The sequence below is a fragment of the Takifugu flavidus genome, chromosome 18, assembly GCF_003711565.1.
Source record: "Takifugu flavidus isolate HTHZ2018 chromosome 18, ASM371156v2, whole genome shotgun sequence".
NCBI lineage: Eukaryota > Metazoa > Chordata > Actinopteri > Tetraodontiformes > Tetraodontidae > Takifugu > Takifugu flavidus.
The window spans coordinates 6870679-6893841 of record NC_079537.1 but is presented as its reverse complement, the minus strand read 5'-3'; the positions used below and the strand labels follow the sequence as shown (position 1 = coordinate 6893841).

At 43.1% G+C, this 23163-nt stretch overlaps 6 protein-coding genes across 11 annotated transcripts; 3 read left to right on the top strand and 3 right to left on the bottom strand.

Moving 5' to 3' along the window:
* Nucleotides 1-343: 343 nt before the first annotated feature.
* On the bottom strand, nucleotides 344-4986 carry LOC130515496 (small ubiquitin-related modifier 2). Its single transcript, XM_057015774.1, has 4 exons — nucleotides 4807-4986; nucleotides 3143-3274; nucleotides 2018-2089; nucleotides 344-1008 (listed from the first exon to the last, which is right to left on the bottom strand). The coding sequence occupies exons 1-4, from the start codon at nucleotides 4825-4827 to the stop codon at nucleotides 946-948; spliced, it is 288 nt and encodes a 95-aa protein (XP_056871754.1). The 5' UTR covers nucleotides 4828-4986; the 3' UTR covers nucleotides 344-945.
* A 438-nt stretch (nucleotides 4987-5424) lies between these two features.
* nup85 (nucleoporin 85) lies at nucleotides 5425-10216 on the top strand. Its single transcript, XM_057015762.1, has 19 exons — nucleotides 5425-6124; nucleotides 6231-6318; nucleotides 6396-6552; nucleotides 6637-6707; nucleotides 6793-6836; nucleotides 7023-7092; nucleotides 7207-7328; nucleotides 7417-7551; nucleotides 7847-7969; nucleotides 8052-8183; nucleotides 8254-8360; nucleotides 8459-8542; nucleotides 8657-8722; nucleotides 8792-8943; nucleotides 9021-9138; nucleotides 9208-9308; nucleotides 9525-9676; nucleotides 9804-9905; nucleotides 10044-10216. The coding sequence occupies exons 1-19, from the start codon at nucleotides 6092-6094 to the stop codon at nucleotides 10140-10142; spliced, it is 1956 nt and encodes a 651-aa protein (XP_056871742.1). The 5' UTR covers nucleotides 5425-6091; the 3' UTR covers nucleotides 10143-10216.
* A 2-nt stretch (nucleotides 10217-10218) lies between these two features.
* gga3b (golgi associated, gamma adaptin ear containing, ARF binding protein 3b) lies at nucleotides 10219-15040 on the bottom strand. The gene is made up of 17 exons (XM_057015761.1): nucleotides 14910-15040; nucleotides 14515-14599; nucleotides 14360-14435; nucleotides 14192-14290; nucleotides 13993-14116; nucleotides 13803-13906; nucleotides 13542-13622; nucleotides 13227-13364; nucleotides 12902-12983; nucleotides 12697-12822; nucleotides 12367-12615; nucleotides 12199-12281; nucleotides 11963-12099; nucleotides 11587-11873; nucleotides 11343-11512; nucleotides 11144-11254; nucleotides 10219-11079 (listed from the first exon to the last, which is right to left on the bottom strand). The coding sequence occupies exons 1-17, from the start codon at nucleotides 15004-15006 to the stop codon at nucleotides 10969-10971; spliced, it is 2160 nt and encodes a 719-aa protein (XP_056871741.1). The 5' UTR covers nucleotides 15007-15040; the 3' UTR covers nucleotides 10219-10968.
* Nucleotides 14995-16676, top strand: mrps7 (mitochondrial ribosomal protein S7). The gene is made up of 5 exons (XM_057015772.1): nucleotides 14995-15233; nucleotides 15614-15805; nucleotides 15896-15959; nucleotides 16042-16209; nucleotides 16299-16676. Exons 1-5 carry the CDS (start codon nucleotides 15190-15192, stop codon nucleotides 16518-16520), a joined length of 690 nt encoding a protein of 229 aa, XP_056871752.1. The 5' UTR covers nucleotides 14995-15189; the 3' UTR covers nucleotides 16521-16676.
* A 56-nt stretch (nucleotides 16677-16732) lies between these two features.
* Nucleotides 16733-20647, bottom strand: mif4gdb (MIF4G domain containing b). Of its 5 annotated transcripts, XM_057015770.1 has the most exons (6): nucleotides 20473-20624; nucleotides 19755-19874; nucleotides 19481-19590; nucleotides 19147-19302; nucleotides 18551-18643; nucleotides 16733-18472 (listed from the first exon to the last, which is right to left on the bottom strand). In XM_057015770.1, exons 2-6 carry the CDS (start codon nucleotides 19861-19863, stop codon nucleotides 18245-18247), a joined length of 696 nt encoding a protein of 231 aa, XP_056871750.1. In that variant the 5' UTR covers nucleotides 19864-19874; nucleotides 20473-20624; the 3' UTR covers nucleotides 16733-18244. The 5 variants fall into 5 exon arrangements, with proteins under 5 accessions (XP_056871750.1, XP_056871747.1, XP_056871749.1 ...); XM_057015767.1 differs by having other exon boundaries at nucleotides 16733-18643; nucleotides 19755-19899; nucleotides 20473-20647; XM_057015769.1 differs by having other exon boundaries at nucleotides 16733-18643; nucleotides 19755-19856; nucleotides 20457-20624.
* Nucleotides 20648-20707: 60 nt separating this feature from the next.
* slc25a19 (solute carrier family 25 member 19) lies at nucleotides 20708-23056 on the top strand. Of its 2 annotated transcripts, none has more exons than XM_057015764.1 (7): nucleotides 20708-20858; nucleotides 21570-21717; nucleotides 21849-22004; nucleotides 22089-22259; nucleotides 22359-22539; nucleotides 22623-22753; nucleotides 22829-23056. In XM_057015764.1, the coding sequence occupies exons 2-7, from the start codon at nucleotides 21586-21588 to the stop codon at nucleotides 23042-23044; spliced, it is 987 nt and encodes a 328-aa protein (XP_056871744.1). In that variant the 5' UTR covers nucleotides 20708-20858; nucleotides 21570-21585; the 3' UTR covers nucleotides 23045-23056. The 2 variants fall into 2 exon arrangements, with proteins under 2 accessions (XP_056871744.1, XP_056871745.1); XM_057015765.1 differs by having other exon boundaries at nucleotides 20732-20858; nucleotides 21573-21717.
* Nucleotides 23057-23163: the final 107 nt, after the last annotated feature.

The following is a 23163-nucleotide window of genomic DNA, read 5'->3' as shown; positions in this document are numbered from 1 at the left end:
TAGATCCCAGCGGCCCCAGTGACCCTGATTAGAGGATAGATGATGTTAATGTGTGCAGAAATTAAACCTGTTCTCCTCTTGCATGCCTCACACCCAGTCATGCTCTCTTCAGTAGTTAACATAAAAATGTCATTTTCAGACAAGCTTTAATGAAAATTTGGGAGATCTCAATATGTATAAATCAATTGTAATATACAAATATATATTTGTTAAAGGGTTTAAAATCGCTGCATCTTTTCCCTGCTGATGTGCAGAGACATTTCAGATATTTCTATTTTAAGGCATTTTCTACTGAACACACCATTTCTGCACGAACCCGTCAGTCACACACAGGCAGACGGAATTCGATGGTTGGAAAAAAAGACAATAGCTTTATTTTTTACAGAAGTCTTCATACACAATACCATCGTTTAATCAACAGAAACACCTCTTCGTGCTTCTTGAAACATGAAGCCTGGCCTAGTCGAACCGACGATCAAAACATTTCTCTACACATCCACTACTATATAAAACTGTATAAAATCTTTTTTTTTGTTTCGTTTTTACACCAGAAAACAAGTTTCGGTACGGCCCTATAACTAAACTGGGTTCAGATCTGATAACCAATCAGTCCACCGAGAGACCAAATTTGCTGGACGCTGATCAAACAGACACTTGATCAGTTAAATTATGATCAACAATCCTACATGTCTGCAAACCTTTCAAACTGGAAAGTCCTCAACATTTACCACAATACAACCGGGACACGCCTGACCTGAATTCAGAACGACCGACGCGGGTTCTATACAAAAAGGGAACAAGAATAATACTGTACAGCAGTTATGCGTAACAGAAATGGCAACTCCTGCACTGGGTGTTACTGGAACAATAGTCGAGAAGGAAAAAGCAGCCAGTTGTGTCGTATCTGTTGTGTTGTGAAGGGGAAACACGGCGGCGGCCGGCGGGTCAAATCCAACCTCCCGTCTGTTGCTGGAACACGTCAATAGTGTCTTCATCTTCCATTTCCAACTGTTGAGAGAAGGACAGGGTTATTCCACTATCACCTTGCTCAGGTTCGGCCTGCCACCATTTCTGTCCGCCAGCTTCATTTACATCTGCGCCTGTGAGGCAAAAGCGGCGGCGATAGGAATTATCTGAAATGACAGGTGAGCGTGCGCATCATGTCAACAAGTCTCTGCGGCACCGCGTCTCCTGAGGCTGTTTATATCATTTGCTTTAACAGCCCTGGAACCACAGGCAGGTTTGTGTTGCAGTGGAAGTGCAGTTGTGTCACGTGCAGCGGTATTCTAGGAACAACGCAGTAAACATGTGGACTTGTGTGTTTTGACAGCCTGCGGGAGGAGGAGGAACCTTCTGAGGAAGTCTCATGTGAAACAGCAGCTACAGATCTTTAACAGTTTTCTGCCAGCAGCCTTCGGTCCTTTGGCTCTTACTCTATTGCGCAAAATGAATCGATCACATTGTCATTTCCTCCAAGAGGAGAAGGTCGATACGACGGGTAATTAGAAAAGGAAGATGGATGCTGCGAGTACGCCGTTAGAATTTTCATATATCTGCCATGCAAATCATTCATTTAATCATTTGTTTTCTCACTTAAGCCAGCCTTTTGCACAGCGCGGCAATAATTATGGACATGCCCAGTACAGCATTGACTCCAAACTGTACTGAGCTGAGATTTTGTGTAACTGGACAAACACACTTTTTTAAAAAAAATGGTGTGAGGCAAACAACTACTGCGGAGACAAGATAAGGGGCCACTGATTGGCTGAATGCACAACACTAAAATATGGCCAATATGTTGGATGATTAGGTGTCACCACCTGAACTAAGAGATGAAGCAGCTCAGCAGATGTCAGCTTTTATCATCTCAAGGCTGCCTAATGTGAGCCGTCTACACATCCCAGTTGCTGCTGATGCCAGATAAACAGCAGTTTGACCACATGGGCAGCACGGCTGAGCCTTAAGTAAAGTTTTGCCTGTTTTAGGTAGTTAATGGTTGTCAGGAGCGAATACTTACCCGCGCTGGTGTGTCGTTCTCGTTTATTGGCTGCCCATCAAATCTGAACCGTATCTGCCTCATTGAAAGTCCCTGTCAACACAAAAACAATCTAATGAATAAAGAAACCTGAACAGATAAAGGATTCCTTAGTTCTCCCAAAAAAGTGCTTAAAGTGCTGCGTTGTCCATTCCAAGGTTACATCACTACAAATAGTAAAATAAAACAAAAAAACTGCAGTCGGTTGGTGACAGAAAGTCTCCCGGCAAAGGACGACTTCAGACGACTGCTGATTAAAATGTTTTGTCTCAGACAGTTGAGCAGATAAGGAGGTGCGATGTGGAAAGATGCGACCAGCCCTCGTCATTAGCCTGTAAAGTGACAGCGGCATCTTCAGGCCACTTCAGCGTGAAAGTCCTGGTGTCAAAACAGCCTTTCGCATCTCCCCTTAATGTTAAGATTATCTGCCTGACGTTAGCCATTAGAGGCTGCTGGAGAATATGAAAAATGTGCAGACTTAAAAAAAATAAAAAAATCCAGTGATTATTTCCATACAGCAAAAAGGCAACAGCCTCGCTCTTGCAACAGAGACACGGCCTAAAATACCCTGCTGTCAAATAATAATAAAAAATAAACTCTGAAAGGACAAACATTTCGGCATGTTGTAGCAGGAAATAATGGATGAACTAAGCTCAGGTATGCAGGCACCAGTCAGGGCCCAGTGTTATGTGTGCTGACTCACTGGGTGTGCATGGTTTCCTGAGACACTTAAACAGAGGGACATTTATTTAAAGGAAGCGTACTATTCACAGAACTAAACAGTAAATATTAGAGAAACCATACATAATCCTAAAGTAAAACAACAGTAGCCCCCCCAGGGTCTTCACCATGCAAACACAGCAGCAGCAAATGTTCAGCGACACAAATTGAGGACAAACGGGCAGAATCCTTGTTGCTGCAGCGGCGTGGATGTTATGGATTTCTTTCCTTTGGCCGTAGACGGCCGCATTCATGCCGTATTTTTCTCCCTGTCGGCCTACTGTTGGGACCCTGATGCTCTTCTGAACAATCTTAATCAACATAGAAACCTTGTACACCCAAATAAGAAGTGAGTGCTGTAGACCATGAAGACTCTTGCGGGCCCACCTGTCTGTCGCAGTACGCCTTCATCAGTTTGATGAGTGGTGTGTGCCTCTTGATCTTGAACTGAACGACTGATCCATCCTGGCCCGCAACCTTCAGGTTTATGTGTTCGTTGCCTTCCGTCTTGACCGCTTCCTGTGAGGGAAAAAAAAAAAATCAGGAGGTGGAAAAATGGTTGATAGTTTTCCAGGAAACTGATTTTTACTTGATTTTCAAAGAACTAACATGTTTTTTTCCCTGTAGCTCTTTACTGGCGCCTAGCTGTGAATTTGCACACTACAGTGTTTAGAAAACCTTTTTAAAAGGGTTGATGCCGGGAAAATCGGGAAAGTTGTGAAAAGCTTGAAGAAAACGTAATAATTGTAAAATTCCCTACCTGGTTAACTAGTAACTGTAATAAACAGCACAGCACAAAGCAGTTCCAAGATTCCATAAGGCCTAATGCACACTTCACTTGATAGTAGGCTATTCTGTTTAGATACAGTCTAAATGCAGTACAACTCAATCATTGTGTAGTAAAAGGAGCCTTTAGGAAACCCTCACAAAAACAGTAATCTATTACTTGCTAAATATGATAAAGAGTGCTTAACATCTGGGGGTTAACATTTTAACCTAGATTAATTACAAATCAATGTTCCTCTAAATCCAGCTGGCTGGAGAAAGGTTACAGACACTTGTGCTTTCCCATCCCTCTTTGGCTCCATTCTGTGCTCTCATTTGCAAGTTGCCACAGAACACAACAGTACCAGTTGATACTGGTGCACCACTGGTGGGGGGTTCCAACCTCCTCCCTCACATTTGGGGCAGATTTTCGAGATTTGCACCAATAACACCAACTGCCTCTGCGGACAAATAAGGCGCCTTTCCACTACACAGTATCGGCTCGGTTCGGTAACGTGGGTTTTCCAATACCCCGTGGACCCTCTCAGATGTGGGCGGGGCCTTCAGAACGAGGCGGGCCGAAAGTCTCGTGACGTCGTAAGCACGGAAACAACTCTCTCCTCTATCAATGTTGGGTTTATACTGTTAGCTCTTTTCTTGTCAGATTCTTAACACTAAAAACAGAAATGATAATAAAAGGAATTCAGACATTTGAGAGTCACAAACGGCACGAAACTGCCGAATGGAGTCAACTAACTGCCGTTGCTATAAAACACCCGTCATTAAACCACTTTTAAGATTTTCTATAAATACGAAAACCTCCCAGTAAATCGTGTTCGTCCCACCGGTCGCTGCTGAAGGATTTTAAAAATGGCGGGTATGAATTTTTTGAAGAGCGCTTCTCTCGTGACGTCACTCCCCTGGCCAACCAGCGCGTTAACAGTGATATTAACATATTGGTACCTACTCAACACGCTTGGCAACTCGGCCGACTATCTAGTAAAAAAAAAAAAAGTACATACGCGACCCTGGTACCACTAGTGGGAAAGCCTCTAGTTTTTAGCAGGTACCAGTAGAAAACAAGCATACAGAACGCGATCTGCGCGGTTACCGATGCGCGCTCACCAACCTTCCGGTCTATCAAAGTAACGTTATTTTGCCAAGAGTTGAGGTTTATCACTCAACTCCAGTGTAAATAACGCGTGGAAATGGCAGCTTCATTATACAACCTTATGCCGTGGATGGGCATCCACAAACTGACACAGATATGCTTGAAAGACACTCACCTTTGGTTTTTCATCAGCCATGGCCACTCTTTTGGCGCTTCACTGTGCTGCCACACAAAGAATACGGGTACGCGCACGTACGCGTCCCCGTATAAATAATCAAGGTGAACGTGCGCGCCCACGCGTCCGTGCGCGCCCACGGCCTCGAGCGTTGAATGGCTACAGGTGATCACGTGAATGAATGCGCAGTCTGGCGATGGGCGGGAGAGTCTCGTGCGCGTTAAAGGAACACTCACCAACACATGAACGCGCATTTCGTTTTCCCCTTATTTTCTTGTTTGTAATATTTATTTAACAGCATGTGTTTACTCATCATTATCCAGACCATCCGCCCATGCAACTGCAATGTTTTAATCACCACGCGACCACACACGTATTCTTAATTTGCGCTCCCCCTTTCCAATTTCATAAAAACAGCGGCCATCTTGTTTTTCTGATGGACGAGTATAAAATCTTAATGCCTCTTCAGTTCAGTAAAATTTACATTTCATGTTAGGTGATTGATTTGGAACAACAAAATATACCCATATTTGACATTAACTGCTTGAGTATTTTTCACAATCGCCATAACATATATGAACCTGCTTTATCATTTTGACTTACTGTAAACACATCTGTATTCACGTCAATTATACACTCACCGGCCACTTTATTAGGTACACCGAGTGACACCCGGCGCGGATTTCTGTTGCTGTAACCCATCTTCTTCAAGGTTCGACGTGTTGTGCGTTCAGAGATGCTATTCTGCATTCCTTGGTTGTAACGGGTGGTTATTTGAGTTACTGTTGCCTTTCTATCATCTCGAATCAGTTTGTCTATTGTCCTCTGACCTCTCATATCAACAAGGCATTTTCGTCCGCACAACTGCCGCTGACTGGATATTTTGTCTTTTTTGGACCATTCTCTGTAAACCCTAGAGATAGTTGTGCGTGAAAATCCCAGTCGATCAGCCGTTTCTGAAATACTCAGACCAGCCCGTCTGGCCCCAACAACCATGCCACGTTCAAAGTCATTTAAATCCCCTTTCTTCCCCATTCTGATGCTGGCTTTAAACTTCAGCAATTTGTCTCGAGCACCAGGTCTACATGCCTAAATGCATAGAGTTAAAAAACAGGCAAAAAGAAGGACGCCCTCGCGATGACGTCATCTCGCCTGCGACACTCGGGGCTTTAGTTGATGAACTAGAAAGCGCGGATGCAATTTTTCGCTTGTGATTCATGGCGGTGGAAGTGTCTTAAATATTGATAACTTTGATTTCTTCTTACTATTGATTCTATTTTTCATAATGGAGGAGGTAGACGTTGAGCCAGTAATCACCGTAAGTTACCACCGGGTCTAGATGTCCTTTTATTTTTCAAATTAATTAGTCCAAGTGACCAAATTTGAAAGTGGCTAGTGAAAAGGTGTCTCTATTTTCAATTCAGAACATTCCAGCCAGTGCTGGGAAGCATTTGGGATTTACGTGGGGACCTGGCGATATCCTTGTGTATGAAACCCTGTACAAAGCATCAGGTATGTATGGGATAATTGAAAATATGTATTCTCACGTGTCGTGTCTAATCTCTGTACTCTGTCAAAATGTATTTAAGGATTTGTGGGTTCAGGATCTCCCTTCATTCATGAAATCAGGAAGGACGAGGACATTTATTCACCAATTTTACGCAAACTTTTCAATGAATCACATCACATCTTTGTTGGGCTGCAAACAGTTGGAGAGGAACTTCCCAGCAAGAACAAAAAAGCTCAGTAAGATTGGAGTTAATGATGGAAACATTGTTTGTACAGATGACAGTATTGCCCAATTTATAACGGCGTTTATTACCGTCTCAGGTTTGTCAGCGTCAGTAAAAACTACAGATCTGTTATTCGAGCCTGTATGGAAGAGCTTCAACAAGTTGCTGGTGAAAATTTTGATTATATGCCGAATGTTAAAGGTTTTAGTATGTGAGTATTACCGTCCCACTGAGCTGTTTCTCTTATCTATAGTTTCCACAAAATCACCAGACATTGCAACACAATATGGAAATCAGGTGAGTTATACTGTACAGATTTAATGTTGGCATGCTGACATAAATTACAACACTAAGATGAAAAATGTAGTTGGTAATTAAGCAGGTCAGATTGATGCAATAAATATTAATTGGTGATTGGAAATATTTTTTAGGTCATTTTACTCACTCTTTCACCTAATCTCTGCCTCTAATTTTGAATCACAGGTGTCCATTCTGTTGGCCATAGAACTGATCTGGAATCTGTGTGAAGTACTTTTCATTGATGCTGCTCCTGGTTAGAGATGAATCTTATACGTATAGTAATGTACACAATAAATGCATTTTTAAAAAGGCATATCATGAAAGAACATTTCAACCAAAGTAATCAGCGGTGTGTTTGGGTTGTCAGCCGGGTCTGTCCTCCTCCATCTGCTGGACTGGGTAAGGTTACACAAAGCTGATGTGGATGAAAAGGCCAAAGAAGTGCTGCAAAGTGAGAGCCCAGCTGAGCATCGTGACTACTGGGATGTGGTGCGTTCTACCAAGCAATACATTCTACGTCCAGCTTGTCTTGGATTGTGAAATTGGTTCTCACATGCTTTGGTTTTATCCTCGGCAGGTTGTGAGTTACATCCTGCAGGGCAGGTTGGAGGAGGCCAGGCAGATGCTAATGAAGCAAGCTGTTCTACATCCCGCAGCAAGGAACATGTACAAGCTGATGGACAGTCTGCTCAGCAAGATGCCATTCTACAATGTATGAAATTTTCTATTTTTATATGCCAATTATACATGCAGATAAAATACGTTGTATTTAGCCTTTACGAGTAACAGGGGTTACATTTAGGAACACAGCGTTTGTGAATTCTGCGCAGACACCAATTTTAAAATAAGAAATTGGTCAATAGCCAATACCTACCAATGCCAGTTAACAAGGGGAATATCCTGAAATACCAATATTTGGCTAAATAGTTACATTTACATAAATAAAGGAGGGCAGTGAGAAGCAAATGGATGTTTTGAGACTTGATCATTCCGCGATTATCCCGCAGCCTGGTGGCACGCAGACGTTGACAGAGTTTCATGTGAAGTGGAGCCTGTGGCACGAGGAAGCAGATCACTGCCTGCAGGATAACTCCTTTTCCAGCAACAAACACTTGGAACTCATCTGCAAAGTCAGTAATGTCTCCTTCCCCCCTCAGGTTGTTTCTGTGCCTTTTAACTCAGGCTTTCCCAAACACATTCTCTTCATTTTAGATCCTAGTTGGTGATGAAGACACTTTGCTGGAGCATAAGGAGCTGCTGAGTACCTGGTACCACTTCCTGGTTACAAGGTTGCTCTATTGTCACCCAACAGTCAAACCCACTGAGTTACATCACTACGCTCAGGTACACGTTTTGCCACATGAGTGACTACTTTCCTGCTTCTCCAGCTCTGCTAATGAGTATTTGGTTGCAGTCGTGCATGACCCTGTTTCTGGAGTCGAGGAGTGTCCCAGAGCCCCTGGACAGCATCTTACTCGCTGCCTTTGAGTTTGACATCCATCAAGTCCTCAAAGACTGCAGGTGACTCACAGGGTTCCATCATGCAGGCCTTTACCTCTGATCTATTCACTCTTTCAGTGAACCATCATTTAATTCCTCCACCTTATTTTGTCTCCCAGCATTGCTCTCAACAATTGGTGGTTTGTGGCACATTTAACAGATCTCTTGGACCACTGCAAACTCCTTCAGTCTCACAATCTACAGTAAGAACTTAGTCTGCTGGCACTTGTACTTGAGTATACTTTAATGTGAATTCCTTGTGTTTGGTATTTTGTTTCTCTACATTTTAAATGTCTTTCTGTGCTGTTTGTATGAAGCTTTGGTTCGAACTTGAGAGAGTTCCTTCTGTTGGAATATGCGTCTGGACTCTTTACTCATCACAGGTATGTAGATTTTTCACATAACACATTTACACAGAGTTTGCAAACTGATGCTTAAATGCTTCTTTTAAGTTTATGGCAGTTGGCTGTGGACTACTTTGACCACTGCCCAGAGTTCGGACGAGTCTACTTGGAGCTGCAGATTGACCACGTGCCTTTAGACACGGAGCGCAAAGCACTGAAGGTGCTGAGGATCTGCGAGCAGAGACAAATGCCCGAGCAAGGTTGTGTGTTCTTCCTCAGCCCTCAAAGCCCCCCTTTGTATGTAGAGTTAAACTGTCGATCTCCTGGTGTCTTTCAGTGCGCAGCATCTGTAAAATCATGGCTATGCGTGCCCTGAGGAACAACAGACTTGGCTCAGCTCTTTCTTGGAGCATCAGGGCCAAAGATGCAGCGTTTGCTACCCTCATATCAGAAAAGTAAATCCCTACAAGATGCATTGGCACAATCAATTTTCACATGGTCTTAAGTGTGTGTGTGTGTGTCAGGTTTTTACAGGATTACTGTATCAGAGGGACTTTCTCAGATTTGGACCTGATAGACAACTTGGGTCCAGCGATGCTGCTCAGCGACAGGCTGACTTTCCTCGGTATGATCAGTCACGCGCAGCGTCATTGCTGAAACAGCACAACATGTGACTCCAAGTCTGAAAAATTAACCTCCAACATCAAATGGTGGAACATTCAGTCTCATGTGACCTGACATGGAGATGCAAGCAGAATGATTACATCTATCTGCAGGCATACCGTAATTAAAGAATCATATGATGCAGCATGGGAACATTTGCTCTCTTGTATTTTTGTAGGAAAGTACCGCGAATTCCACAAGCTGTATGGAGAGAAGCGCTTCAGCGAGGCAGCTAAGCTCCTCCTCTCCCTCATGACAGCCAAGATCGCTCCCAGGAGCTTCTGGATGACCTTGCTGACTGACGCTCTGCCACTGTTGGAGCAGAAAGAGGTCGGTCACCCTCGAACGTGATGTTGCCACGGACTCCATAATTTACTGCATCAGGGTCATTGTGATGCGATGCTGGGGAAACGCAAATTTTGGTTTTGTCTGAGCAACTTTCTGCAATTGTTTACAGGTGATCTTCTCGGCAGACCAGACTCACGAGCTGATGTTCTGCTTAGAAGAGCTCACCTCCTCACTGAACGCCACTCCTGCCAGTGAAGACAGAACCATGCAGGTACAAACGCACTTCCTCACACTGCATCCTAAATATAAAAATGAGGCCTGTAGACAAACTTAAATACAAGCTTAAATACAGTCCTCATATGTACAACTGCTTTAAGATGTGTATTCCACCAGACTTCTGTGGTTTCAGGATGAAGACATGGAGCAGACTAAAGTGGAGCTCCTGAGACTCGCTCTGGCCAGGAATCTGGCCATGGCTATCGTCAAAGAGGGCACGGTGGAAACCTGAATATCAACATTTTGTACTGTACATAAAATTGAAATATAAAACCATGCTCTTTGATAAGAAAACTCTAAATCAGACATGCTCTGAAAGAATTTATTCCTGTTCGTGCAGCGAACACATCACATCATCCAGTATGTACAGGCCTGACACTCCTAAAAATCAACACGTCACGTCTTTGTCAAACAATAAATACATGACATACTATGTACATTACACACTATCAGAAGACTGATATAGAAAAACAACACACACTCCCACCATGACACGTTTACCTGATTTTCCTTTTTTCTACCAACTTTCTCAGTTCACATTCTCTAGTTTCAGTAAGACCATAACACTTGACAGCTGCACAAAATATACTGATCATCAGAAGAAACTTCAACATTTCCTCCAACCGTTGATAATATTTTAAATATTAATAAATAAAACAATACACAATTGGTCTGCAGCAGTGCCAATACCCCCCAATTTAAAACGGCTATTAGACTTTACATATATTAGATTATTTTGTCTGGTTAGAAAAAGTACTCACTAATAACTTGCGGGCTAATTTAGTCTGCATTGAAGCTAATGTGCAATCACTGCGCATTAAGGTGGATAATTCTGGGGAAGGTCCATTGAAACATTTATTTTAATCAAAATCTTGCTAGCGTGTATTTTCTAGCTCTTTAGCTCTCAGCTAAAAAAACCACAAGCACTACATTTTTGTCTTTTTGGCTCACAGCAGTAATGTTAGTCAGAAAATTAACAAATATCGAGGAATGTAAAGTTTTCTTTCTCTCTGGGAGGATCACACCCCCTCACAGAGAAGCAGCAGGCCCACGCGCCACTATAGACGCCCCCACAACTCTTGCGGGGGGAACTGGTCGACCTCACCCACCTCGTTGCAAAGGCGGTCCCCGAGTGTGAAAGCCAGCTTGTAACGCATTCGCACCTTCTCCTGTGAGGATGCACCACATTAGCCACCACCAGCAGATTCTATGTCTTTACATCATGCAACGTACCTTTGTTGGATTGGCCAGTAACATAATCTGCGTGATGGAGGCCGGAGGTAAAATGGGGTTAAACGGTGCCAGTTCTGTCGCTGATGGAGGCTGCAGTCTCACCTTCATTGACTGGTGGGATATTAAAGAGTGAGGCAGGGCTTTGGACCTATTAAGTAAAGCAGAATGATTTTTTTCACCACAGATGAAGCTTCTCTACCTTGGGAACAGCAGCCTGCAGTTGCACATTGTGAACAGGTAGGGGCGCTGTGTTCAGTAAGGACACCACCATGACCAGCACATCGGGTCTGCCGGCTGGACAGTCAGAGGCAAAGTTGAGAAGCATGCGAACCCCGTCTTTGTCGTAGGCTGTCACAGGAAGCACTTTACCTGACAGCAGATGGAAAAAACAATCAGAAGAGAAGAAACACAGCAATTACTGCCAATTTTTCAGTATTCCTCACTGGGTCTGATGGCTTCCAGAGGAACATGCACATTGTTCAGTGAGATGTCTGTAGCTCGCGCTGGGCTGCTGAGGAGAGGCGGATGATTGGGGGACAGGAATTGAAAAAGTGGACTGCCAGGGGCTGAGCCAGGATCCAGGGCCTTGGCGTGGGACAGTGCAGGAGAGCCTGGCATTGTATGCTGGAGGAGAGCGGGCGAGGAGGGACAGTTCTGCCTGGGCACAAGAGCGGGCACTGCTGCAGGCATCCTAAAGCCACTCCCTCCAGCCGTCATCTGAGTGGACAAACTAGAAAAAATTCCACATGATGGATCACCAATAGCAACAGAGATTCTCAGAGTTAGCACAATAGAGAGTCCCTGTGGAGGACACAGTACCTGCTGTGATCCGAAAAGCCCAACAGATCTTGCAGATTTTGTGAAGTGGTGGCAGTTGTGGGGGGTGGGAGAACTGTGGGTCCTGTTAGACCCGAAGCAGCTGTGCTGCCAAAGATATCCACCACTGAAGCTGGAGCCTATAGCGATAATACAGACAGATGAAACTGATTAACGCTCTTCCGTTATATATTTATTAATACAGTTACAGTTTTACTCACAAATCAAATGACATGTACCTGCAGGGAAGTCCACTGATTGGACAATCCATTTAGCTTTGGGTTCGGTTGGCTGTTCTGGGTCCCCGGAGGGTCGTTCAGTCCTGAAAGAAGGTGTGAGCATTCTTCCTCATTGACCCACAGATATCTCATTGTCATAAAGCAGCAGGGAATTTTGGGCTGTCCTACCTAAAGACAGGAGCTCATCATCGAGGAGGGAGAGAGATGTGGAGGCCTTGTCGAGGGGAGGATGGCTGGGGCTGCTGCTCCGACTGCCGTGGGAGCCTGTGAGGTGTTTGGGAGGAGGAGGCAGGACAGGGATGGGGAAGGTCAAAGAACTGGTAGAGACGGGATTTAGAGACTGGGAAGGAAGGAGGTCAGGCTGAGGCGGGTCGGTGGTGTCAAGTCCAGTGAGGTCAATCAGCGTATCTGTGGTATCTGTTGAGTCACCAGAGAACAACTAATAGTTAGGCAAAGTAGGAGGCTGTCAGTTATAGATCATGTTTTCATGAGCCCTACCTGTCTCACTGTAACCAGCTGTGGATCGGGGGTCTTCACTGTCACCGTTAATGGGCTGGCCCTCAACAATATTCTTATAGGAGTTAATGACCCTGGAGAGGTCGTCGCTGGCCTGCAGGATGTCACCTGCAGACAAATCAGGTCAGAGGTGAAGGTCAGAACAAGTCAAAGTGTCACCAAATAAAAGAAACCCCAACCAGTCAACCTAAACTGGTGTCATTGTCCTCGGTCTCAGTGGCCATTTTAAAAGCGGCACGCCGCAGACTGTCGCACCGCTCGTAGAGTTCCTGAGAGATTAAAAGAAAAGAAATCAGTTTTAAAACAACCAGCGAAGAAATTTCTATGACTAATCAGACAAAAGCTAATCTTTGCTGAGTAAAATAATCAATAAAAAATGTGATTTTTGTAGATACATTAAATGAAATAGTCCTCTATTACTGTACAGTACTGTACTGGGATAGCTCAGTACATATTCTAGATCTTTTAAATAATTCAACTTAAGTTTTTCTACAAATTTAATAGAGTCACACCTTAATGATTTCCTTGTCCGAGTCTGTGGAGCCGTCTTTATCATAGTGGGACAGCATCTCCGTCAGCAGCTTCACGTTGATGTTCACCTCTTCTAGTGTGTGTAAGCGTTTTGTGACCTTATGGACTCGGGCCTCATCCTGACAACAGCATTGGAAAGCAGACTAAATGTTTGCACCATTACTGTCAAGTCAAGTACGAAAAATATGAATATTTATACTGTACTGTCAATTCCTTACACCACTACTCTCCTACTGAATGAGAAGACCAAAGTCAAGAGTAACGGTCTTTATGGGTACCATAGGAACTGTTCTTACCTCTTTTACCATGTTTTTGATTAATCTGTTGGCTTCCTGGAGGTCCTCCTGATTTTTACTGCGCAGAAGCTCAGCAAGCAACTAAACCACAGACACAGGCACACACACAGGAACACACACACACAAGCCTATTTCAAATCAAGTCACGGTAGCAGAAATCTATCCACTCTTAGATTTCAAGATGTTATTTCATCTTAATATAGTCACTGTTTAACAGAAGAAAAATGCATCTGATTTAGTTTTCCTCCTTGACTCTTTCACCTTTCCCATGTCCTCGTTGTCAAACACCGGATGTTTGGGTCTCGTTGGAGGAGAGGGGATCAGAGTTCTGTCCAACGGCAGCTCTGGGTCCCGGGACACAAGACCTAGCAATAGGAGTAATGGCTGGATAATTAATTCTATTTCATACACATTTCCTGTCATGGTTCCTTTAATGCTCATCTCAATTCACCTTGGCTTTTTAATGTCTGGTAGGCTTCACTAATTTTGGTTTCATTTGGAAAAGCCACCGTCCAGCTGTACAGCATTTCTACGATCTTCAGCTTCACCTTTTCAGGTGTACTGTCACCCATGTACTAGAGAAAATAGGTGAGCATAACATGACTGAATGCAGACTCAGCAGTTTTCCTCAACCTGAAATGTGAACTTACCTTGGGAGACACGACTTTGATTAACTCATTTAAAAATCGGTATTTCCCCACTTCTTTATGAAACCTCCTCCCACAGTTCTTCATACATGCTTCCAATGCCTAAACAAAATAGCTGAAATTAAATGATTGTTTCTATGATGAGTGGCTTTTTGTTGCAGGTTTTCTTACTGTAAGAGCTTGCAGAGCCTCCCATTCCTGTGGTGAGTGGATTTTGTGCACAAGCAGAGTAACAGCTATTTGAGGACTGGAGAAAAAAAAGATAAGAGAGATATATTTATCCGGCACAACTAGCAAAACAGATGGGTCCTATTTCAAAAAGGTACCCTTCCAGTTCCTTGTTGATCTGATCACAGAAACCTATGATGTACTCCCAGTCTTCCTGTCTGTTTGTCGGATGGGTGGCTTTATCTGATACAGAAACACATGAGTGGTTGACGAGAATGATGCGGTACAACCTGCAAAATGAACTATTTTCATAAGCTCACAACCCAAGTGCGACTTTTAACACGACCCTGACAGCACTTACTAAAGCCCCCTACTTATTATCATGCTAATGATGCAAAGAGCTGACTGTCATCCACGACATGAACTAGCTCTGTGTCATCCTAAAACATGCCCTGAGCTAACTGTTAGCTTATACACTTTCTTGTCAACCCAGTTGACATATGTAGCCAATATTAGCTGATATTTAATTTATTGACGAGGATTCATCACTCACTGAGCCAAGATTCAAGCGACTCCCCTTCCTGGTACGCCATAGCACTAAAAACATTGCGTGATGTCACCGGCGTGTGCGCGACAGGACAGAATTTCATTTCGTGTAAAATAGAAATTTACTATTAGATAAAAGAAAGATCGCTAATATAATACACTGCCAGCAATGTATCTTTAATTTATCTCAGTTACATTCAATTTTTGTAGAAAATTTAATTTTATTATTTTTATGAAGGCACCTGCAGGAGACACTACTCTTGGGTCTTGGCGTTCACATTTTCAAGATGGCTGCTTCCATCTCAGGATTGTTAAAACCTTGGACGCCAAGGTAATTTATATGTTTGTTAATATTAAAGCAATTAACAGTTGTTTGTTTTATGTATCGTGATAAGGTGTGTTTTCCTTGCATCCCTGTTTAACAGCTGCTGCGTTTTAGCCTAGCGGTTTATTAAAAATGAATCGTTAGACCCAAAATATATGATCGCGAGTGTTAAGATGCACCGATTGAAACACTTAAAAGTGCTAATAATTGGTTATTCATTTTAAAACGTTAATATAACTCAACCTGAAACATTGTAAACGACACTTTATACAGTAGTTTTGTTTGAGCAGCCTAATCTTTTTTAGTTAGTAGCTTCAAATGACCATTATTATTGTCTTTGTTTGCCTTTTTATGTGTACCGTAACATGCATTTTCCTTTTCTGCAGAGTGTTCTTTGTACGATGGAGCAGATACAACCCATACTACTTGGAGCCAGAGGTGCAGAAGGAAGCCTACAACAGATCAGAGACAGAACTAAGTGCTGAGGACAAGAAGGAGCTAGAGCTGAAAATGCTCAGACCCATCAAATCTGCACCCATCGGAGTCACCAGCTCGTTCTTCAGCGATCCTGTCCTCAGGTAGAACAATACAACCTCCCAGATCTCTACAGGTACAAGAGCCCTTTTAGCTACATATGCACAGCTCATGTTTATGGTTACATCTTTCAGTAAATTCACCAACATGATGATGAAAAGTGGGAACAAGGTTTTATCTCAAGAAATCTTAACGCAGGTAAGAAAGGTAGTACTAAAAGAAATGGTAAGATATTTGGTTACACAATAATGTGGAACATTTTTTTTCTCTCCTCTTGCAGACCCTAGAAAACATAAAGAGAAAACAAGTAGAGAAATACCACAAAGCCTCAGAGGAGAAGAAGGAAGAGATTGAGTGTAACCCCTACACCATCTTTCACCAGGCTCTGGACAACTGTAAACCTGTCGTTGGGTTGGCCAGCATACAGAGAGGTGGAAAGTTCTACCAGGCAAGTACTTGGCCAGAACAGCCCCCATCATCTATCACTGATGAGAATCAAGTATGTTGATGTTCTGTTTGGTCTCCAACCCCACTCAGGTGCCCATCCCTCTCACTGAGAATAGGCGACGCTTCCTTGCAATGAAATGGATGATCAACGAGTGCAGGGAGAACAGACACAGACGTACACACATGGATGAGAAGCTGTCGCAGGAGCTGTTGGCAGCATTTGCAAATGAGGGCAACGTTATCAAGAAGAAGTATGAAATGCACAAGATGGCTGAAGCCAACAGGGCGTACGCTCACTACCGCTGGTGGTAGAGCAAAACTCAAGAGGGTCTTAAACTCGGATTTCCTTTCCGAACTGATGGGATTTACATGTTGGCCATGATGGATCCATGGATGATTTACTGGTCTTGTGTTGAAAGTGCTACTGTAAATAGTAAAGAAAATCCTTTACTGGGAAATGAATATAAATGGCAATGGTTACATTTCTTTTTCATTCTGTACAAATAACTGTAGCAAATACAAAGTGAAATGTAAAATTCAGATTTATTACAAATACATTTACATAACTATACAAAACTCAAAGATGTAAAAATGTTGTGTATTCGTGTATAAAGTCAGTACTGTCTAATACTTTCAAATACATCTTTTAAAAATTTGAGCCAATTTTTTTCAAGCAAATTACATTGGGGCCTATTTTAGTTGTATGTACATAATGCAAGATTAAAGAACTTTTAGTCTTTTTTTTTCTTTTCCCACGGCAAAGGTCACAACAGACTCCAGCATCAGAAGTGGACTAAGGAACACAGATTTTGTGTTGGTGACTGACTTTCGAGCAACATATTGAAACAGCAGTGATGAAGATGCAAAGCGACACGGATCATTGGCACAGTGCAGACGAAGGAGTTTTATAAAATTGAAGTTTTATGGCCAGTCATTTAATTTTTAGACTCCAGCCTAAATTTACACAGACGGTTCGGGGAATGAATGAACCCCAAAAGAGTAGCTTCTTTCAATTTTAAGAGTATTGAAGCAAAATAAGATTTAGTAAGATTAGTGGGTAGGATCTTAAATCTTATTCATCCTAAACTGACCTAAAAGCACAATGTTTCAGCGATCCAGCAGATTTTGTGCAGTGACGCGAACAACGATCAGTATTGTTACATTTTTGTAACTACTTATTGCACCTTTTTCTGTGTCATGCAGCTTAAATTGACCTTGCATCTATCAGCTGCAAAACTGTTGACCCAACTTTAAATACAAATTTTAGAATTAACACTTGGATACATTTATTTTGGTGCAAACGTCTTAATCTAATTCAATAGCTGGAATGATCCAGTTCCTTTGGTTATTTTTACTGTTTAGAATAGAGAAAATTCCCCTGTTGGATTGATTTGTAATCAATGCAGGTTCTGATATATTCCATTGGGGCCAATAAAAGATTATTAAAACTCTCTAAAATTTAGAGAGTTTTAATCATCTTCCATTTAGAGTCTAAATGGAAAAGTGTTGTGTGGCAAATTATAGGAATCCTTGCCTGGTGGATAAAAGACTTGAGAGGTGTGTAAAAATATAAACCTAAGCTCAACTAAATGCCAAAAACATTGGCATGTCTCAGTTAAAACCATTGGTCACAGCAATACAAAGGTCCAAAGGTAAAGCAAAATTCAAATCAGCTTTTAATTGCGCGGAATGTCTTTTTCAAAGCACTTTGAATTCTGCTTCAAAATATGAATAAAACAGGACTTTGAAATGATTTCTCAAAAAAGGAATGCCTGAATGATTTATAAATACTCTGTAAAATCAGTGTCATCGTGCGCTGAAAATGTTTATAGTTCACCTGAATGTTGCTTTACCTTATTAGCTCAGCTCCTTACCACCTCCATGGCTACAGTAATTCCAACAAAACGTTGCTTTACTTTGAATTGCACTGTCATTTAACCTCAATGAGAGGACCTCGCTGGTTTTGTAAGGTGATTAGACAGAGGTATCTGAATGCTGGCTAAAATATGTGTAACGATGACGCCCTTAAAACAATCCTACTCGGCAATTTCACTGTAGTAGTACTTGTCTGCGGTGGAGCTGAGCGACCATCCTCCAGCTCGAAACTCCAACAGTTCCAGCAGCAGCAGGCGGGACATGGAGCTGAGGCCTTCCTGCAGCAGGAACCCGTCTCGCAGCTGGAAGAAAAGCTCGTCCATCCGCGGTCTGTTTGCATTCTCGAGCTGCTCTCCGATCCGATGCAGCTGCAGCACCAGACAGTCCACCTGCAGCAGGAAAGTGAGGGGATCAGTGCGATAATTGCTAAAAAGTGCTTTTTCTTTATAGGGTGGATCAATTCTTACTTCCGCCTCATTTAACAAGGCATCAGGTTGGGCTAGTCTCATCAGACAATCGAACACAGGATGGACCAAAGCCAGCATCGGCATGTTGTTCACCTAAATATGAAGATGCACCAAAAGTGGTCAAAACAAAATCACACTATCAAGTGTAGAAAGTAAGAAACCTGCAATAAACCCGAGGAGGTGGTGTTTAAAAATCCCAAAGGAAAGCAGAAGGTGTGAGAAGAATTATTGTTGTTATTACTATTATCGTTTCAATGCTATAGTAAGTATAGTAAGTAGATTTAGAATGTTTAATCAAAAGGAATGTATGAGTGTTTGAACCAAGTATTGAAGCTGTTAGGTACCCAGCACTGAGAGGTACCATGTTCAAGGACACGAGGAAGTCGGAGAAGGAATCATGAGGTCAGATTGACATAAATCTTGTGTGCACCAAATAAAAGAGGAGAGCGAGCAGCAGACGGACGGAGTTGAGAGAGGAAGCTTGAACTGCTCGTCAGCTCTCCCTTGCAAGGCCTCCTGTTGTTTGTGTGGTTGATCTGAGTCTAGTGAACGAACAGCGCGGGTGACCAAACATCACCCTCACAAAGGCGAATTACTTTGAGGTAGTCGAAGACGTTGCAGATGAATGTGACAAAGCAGACCCACTCCTGGAGCGAGCACTTCCTCATCTCCTCACGGTTCTTGAACTCTTGCTGAAGCCGGTTTAACAAGTTTCTCCGAAACACACTGCCGTTGTTCTGTTTGGCCTCAGCCTGTGAACAGTAGCCAGTAAAGGTCAGACAGATGGCAGTGGACAGTGAACAAATCAAATCAAGAAAGAAACTAGTTAAGTCTGAAACTCTATACATTAACAAATTGTATTAGGGCTTAGTAAAACAAATGAAACTACCACCTAAAGGGCATTAATAAAAATGTATTAGGTGGTTTCACCTGCACGATGGTGTAGCAGATTCGACCGGCCTCTTTGCTGAACATCTGATCCTTTAATGATTGATCAATAATGATATTTGACACTTTCTCCAGGTTCACTGAACCTGGGTCTGAGAGACACAAGAGCACTTCCATTAAACTGTATAGAAATGTATCATTCATGTAATAACCTAAATATATTAAAATATATTAGCAACATGACTGTGAACTCGAGGAAGCTTGCAGCAAGAGTTGATGTGTAAGTTCATTTAGCAGACCGCAGAAATGTGCTGACCTTTCAGTGCTGTTTTCAACAACATCTGGGTGTCCTGGTCAAATGACTGGATCTTGTAGTCTTCAGTAGGGCTTTCCATCCTGGACGTACTAGACCTGAGAGCTGTCATAACGATAAACACTGGGCAAGCTGTCACAAACCGTTGCTGTTTTTAAAATATATATATATATATATATATAGGGCTATTTAACTGGATACCAAATACTTTACAGACGCAGAACTATTCGCATGACAACAACAGCCAAGTCCCCTGCTTTCAAACTGGCTGCTATTCACAGCCCATTCACACCAAGATAAAAGGGATTACATGAGCAGCCCAGGTCAAACATCCCATCAGATCCCCCCTGAAATCAACAACTGCAACAACAGTAGTCCATTAACAGGGAACTAGCCTAATATTTCCCACTGTTAGCAAGTATTACGTTAGCTTGCTTTCATGCTATTTTACATGAATTTGGGCAACTTTTTGGATTTGACGCCACTCAACTCTTTTATTATTGTTGTTGTTAGCTAGCTAGCTAACAATACCTGTCCTAACAATGCCCGAATGAATGAAATGGTAATAGTATAAAACAGCAACCTAAACAAGGTTATCTCATTCTAATGGTATACACCGGGTATGTTTAGCAATTAAACATTCCAATCAGTTGATAAAAAGACGAAATGCAATTAACACCATAGTGCCTGATAAAAAAAACTCACATTAAATATAACTCACATTTGGAAAACGGGTGCAGAATTCCCCCAGTGTAAGAAATGTAAAGCTTTACATCGAACGTTATTAAAAGTTGGTTATTTCACTTGGGAAATGTAAACCTACGTTACCCAACGTCGCCTTTTAGAAATGAGGCGCAACGTCAAGATGAGTATCGGCCACCTCCTCTGCTGATCGTGTAGAGCGAAGCCGCCTTTACTTCCGGTGTCGGTTGCCAAAGAGAGGAGGGGATTCATCTTGACGCTTTAAAACGCTTGTATAACCCGGAAATGATGTTGGCGACTCCTGAGGCGCTGTAGAAATGTCTTGTACAAATATCTTGACTGTACATGTGGGGATTCACATTCTGCATTTGCCTATAGTTGTAGTAATGAGAAACGGGCTTTAAGGTATGTGTCGCTTGTTTTACGGATTTTCCCCCCGTTATTAGTACGTTAGTTTAGCCCCTCCCGATGTCCCAGACTATAGGAGACAGCGTGTCCTCTAAATTTGCTGAACGTTATGTTAAATTTATCGACCCTCTAGAATTTTACACCATGCTATGGGTTATTAATACAATAGTGTTAGGAACACATTTTAACAGCAATTGAATTTGCAATCTAAGATCAACTCAAATCAAAACTTTGTCTTAAATAGTGTCGTCCATAGGCATATATGTAGGAGAATCTGATTTTATATTGTGTAAAAATCTCTAATTCTGAGGGGTTAAAGGAATTTTTATGAACACACCCGGTATTTCTGGGAGTCACGCAATAGTTTTTGGGCCACTGATATAAAAGGTGCATTTATAACCATGGTAACCATGTTTGTACACAGCCCCAACTGGCCAGACACAGGAGGCAGATTTTAAATGTTGGAAAAAAGTTAGTTAAACGAAGTACACAAGAATTTGCATTATTAGTGGGACAAAAAAATCTAAATATTGCCGCATAAATGCCATAATGCTCGGGGGCTTTATACACCCATTTCACAGTACCATCACAGCTCCTGCCTCAAAAATTCATAATTCAAGCGGGTGGTGCTGTTTTTGAGGCATGGCACCTTCAAGCGATTAAAAACATTAAGCATGTTTCTTAATATTACAAACTACACCTTATTAGCAGAGCCTGTGCAAGCATGGTGGGCTACAATCCTGGTGCTCAGGGTGCAGGCCCCTCTCCCAAAGAGGCTGCCTTAGCCGGGTCAGCAGCCGGGATGGTCACGCGGGCCCTTATCAGCCCCTTCGACGTTCTAAAAATCAGGTTCCAGGTAAATACATGTCCATATAACTATCAAGTATGTGTATTTAAAGACCTTAAATGGTGCTAACATTGTTGGCAGGCTTTTATTGTCCGTTGATGTGGCGTTTGCACCAACTAAGCTCAAGACTTTCCCCACAGCTCCAGATTGAGCCCGTGTCCTCACGCTGTCCAGGAGGAAAGTACTGGGGTGTGTTTCAGGCCTCCCGCCGCATAGTTTCAGAGGAGGGGTTCTCTGCTTTTTGGAAAGGCCACATCCCGGCGCAGCTCCTTTCCATCGGCTACGGCGCCGTCCAGGTCTGTAAACGCCCACCTCGCACTTTTAGACTGGGCCCGCAGATTTTATGTGACGGCGAGACGTTTGCTCTGGTGCTCTTCCAGTTCACCAGTTTTGAGTTTCTGACCAAAGTCGTGCACGAGACGACGCCGTACGACAGCCAGACGTCAGGAGTGCACTTCGTGTGTGGAGGTCTGGCCGCCTGCTCGGCGACGGTGGCCTGTCAGCCCCTGGACACCCTGAGGACACGTTTTGCTGCTCAGGGAGAACCCAAGGTAGACACTAGTGTCGCCAACGTTTACCCGATTGTTTACTTTTATTTTTTTAACACTCTTTCTCTCAGATCTTCAACTGCTTGCTCCCCATCTCCGCAGGTGTACAGTAACCTGCGACAAGCCGTGGCCATGATGTGCAGCACGGAGGGAGCGTCAACCTTTTACCGCGGCCTGTCCCCAACACTGCTCGCTGTATTTCCTTACGCCGGGCTGCAGTTCTTCTTCTACAACTTCTTCAAAAGGCTGCTGGATCCACCACCAACAGCCGCAGACTCCGGAGGTCAGTGAAGCTGAAACCCATCACCTTTACCGTTTCGCTGGCGGGGGTTCTAAATCATTTTACTCCCTCCCCCCCACTGAAAGGTAACCTGCGGAGCCTGCTGTGTGGCGGTGGTGCTGGAATAATCAGTAAAACCATCACGTATCCCCTTGACCTCTTCAAGAAGAGGCTGCAGGTGGGGGGCTTCGAGGAGGCCAGGGTCCAGTTCGGACAGGTGGGCTCTCTGGAGGGTTTGGTTTCGTGCAGGGAGTGTTTTTCACGTTCTAAACATTCTGATTTTCACGCTCAGGTGCGGTGCTATAGGGGCCTGGTGGATTGCGTGATACAAATATCCAAGGAGGAGGGGGCCCGGGGCTTGTTCAAAGGCCTGAAGCCCAGCCTGATAAAGGCTGCGCTCTCCACGGGGTTTACCTTTTTCTGGTATGAACTTTTCCTCAACGCCATGTGTAACCTCAGGGAGGAACAAAGGACCAGCTGCCTCACCAAAGACCTACAGGACAAATAATGAAAGGAAAAACCCAAACTTGTCTGGCACTTAAAATGTCCAATGGCGGCTGCCTTACGCATAAAAATAATCTCATTTTGTTTCTCTGACCTCGCAATTTGTGTTTGAGTCATCTGTTT

Coding starts and splice junctions, on each gene's coding strand:
- LOC130515496 (XM_057015774.1), bottom strand. CDS start 4,827: ATGGCTGATGAAAAACCAAAG. Junction 3,275..4,806: donor TGGCTGATGAAAAACCAAAG/GTGAGTGTCTTT, acceptor TTTCCCTCACAG/GAAGCGGTCAAGACGGAAGG. Junction 1,009..2,017: donor AGAACGACACACCAGCGCGG/GTAAGTATTCGC, acceptor TTCTCTCAACAG/TTGGAAATGGAAGATGAAGA.
- nup85 (XM_057015762.1), top strand. CDS start 6,092: ATGGAGGAGGTAGACGTTGAGCCAGTAATCACC. Junction 6,708..6,792: donor AGAGCTTCAACAAGTTGCTG/GTGAAAATTTTG, acceptor TCTTATCTATAG/TTTCCACAAAATCACCAGAC. Junction 8,723..8,791: donor GGACTCTTTACTCATCACAG/GTATGTAGATTT, acceptor GCTTCTTTTAAG/TTTATGGCAGTTGGCTGTGG.
- gga3b (XM_057015761.1), bottom strand. CDS start 15,006: ATGAAATTCTGTCCTGTCGCGCACACGCCGGTGACATCACGCAATGTT. Junction 14,117..14,191: donor TCAAAGTCGTGTCTCCCAAG/GTAAGTTCACAT, acceptor TATTTTCTCTAG/TACATGGGTGACAGTACACC. Junction 13,623..13,802: donor ACAACGAGGACATGGGAAAG/GTGAAAGAGTCA, acceptor TCTGTGGTTTAG/TTGCTTGCTGAGCTTCTGCG.
- mrps7 (XM_057015772.1), top strand. CDS start 15,190: ATGGCTGCTTCCATCTCAGGATTGTTAAAACCTTGGACGCCAAG. Junction 15,960..16,041: donor CTCAAGAAATCTTAACGCAG/GTAAGAAAGGTA, acceptor CTCCTCTTGCAG/ACCCTAGAAAACATAAAGAG. Junction 16,210..16,298: donor GAGGTGGAAAGTTCTACCAG/GCAAGTACTTGG, acceptor AACCCCACTCAG/GTGCCCATCCCTCTCACTGA.
- mif4gdb (XM_057015767.1), bottom strand. CDS start 19,863: ATGACAGCTCTCAGGTCTAGTACGTCCAGGATGGAAAGCCCTACTGAA. Junction 19,591..19,754: donor GTTGAAAACAGCACTGAAAG/GTCAGCACATTT, acceptor TGTGTCTCTCAG/ACCCAGGTTCAGTGAACCTG. Junction 18,644..19,146: donor ACGTCTTCGACTACCTCAAA/GTAATTCGCCTT, acceptor CTTCATATTTAG/GTGAACAACATGCCGATGCT.
- slc25a19 (XM_057015764.1), top strand. CDS start 21,586: ATGGTGGGCTACAATCCTGGTGCTCAGGGTGCAGGCCCCTCTCCCAAA. Junction 22,005..22,088: donor TCGGCTACGGCGCCGTCCAG/GTCTGTAAACGC, acceptor GTGCTCTTCCAG/TTCACCAGTTTTGAGTTTCT. Junction 22,540..22,622: donor AACAGCCGCAGACTCCGGAG/GTCAGTGAAGCT, acceptor CCCCACTGAAAG/GTAACCTGCGGAGCCTGCTG.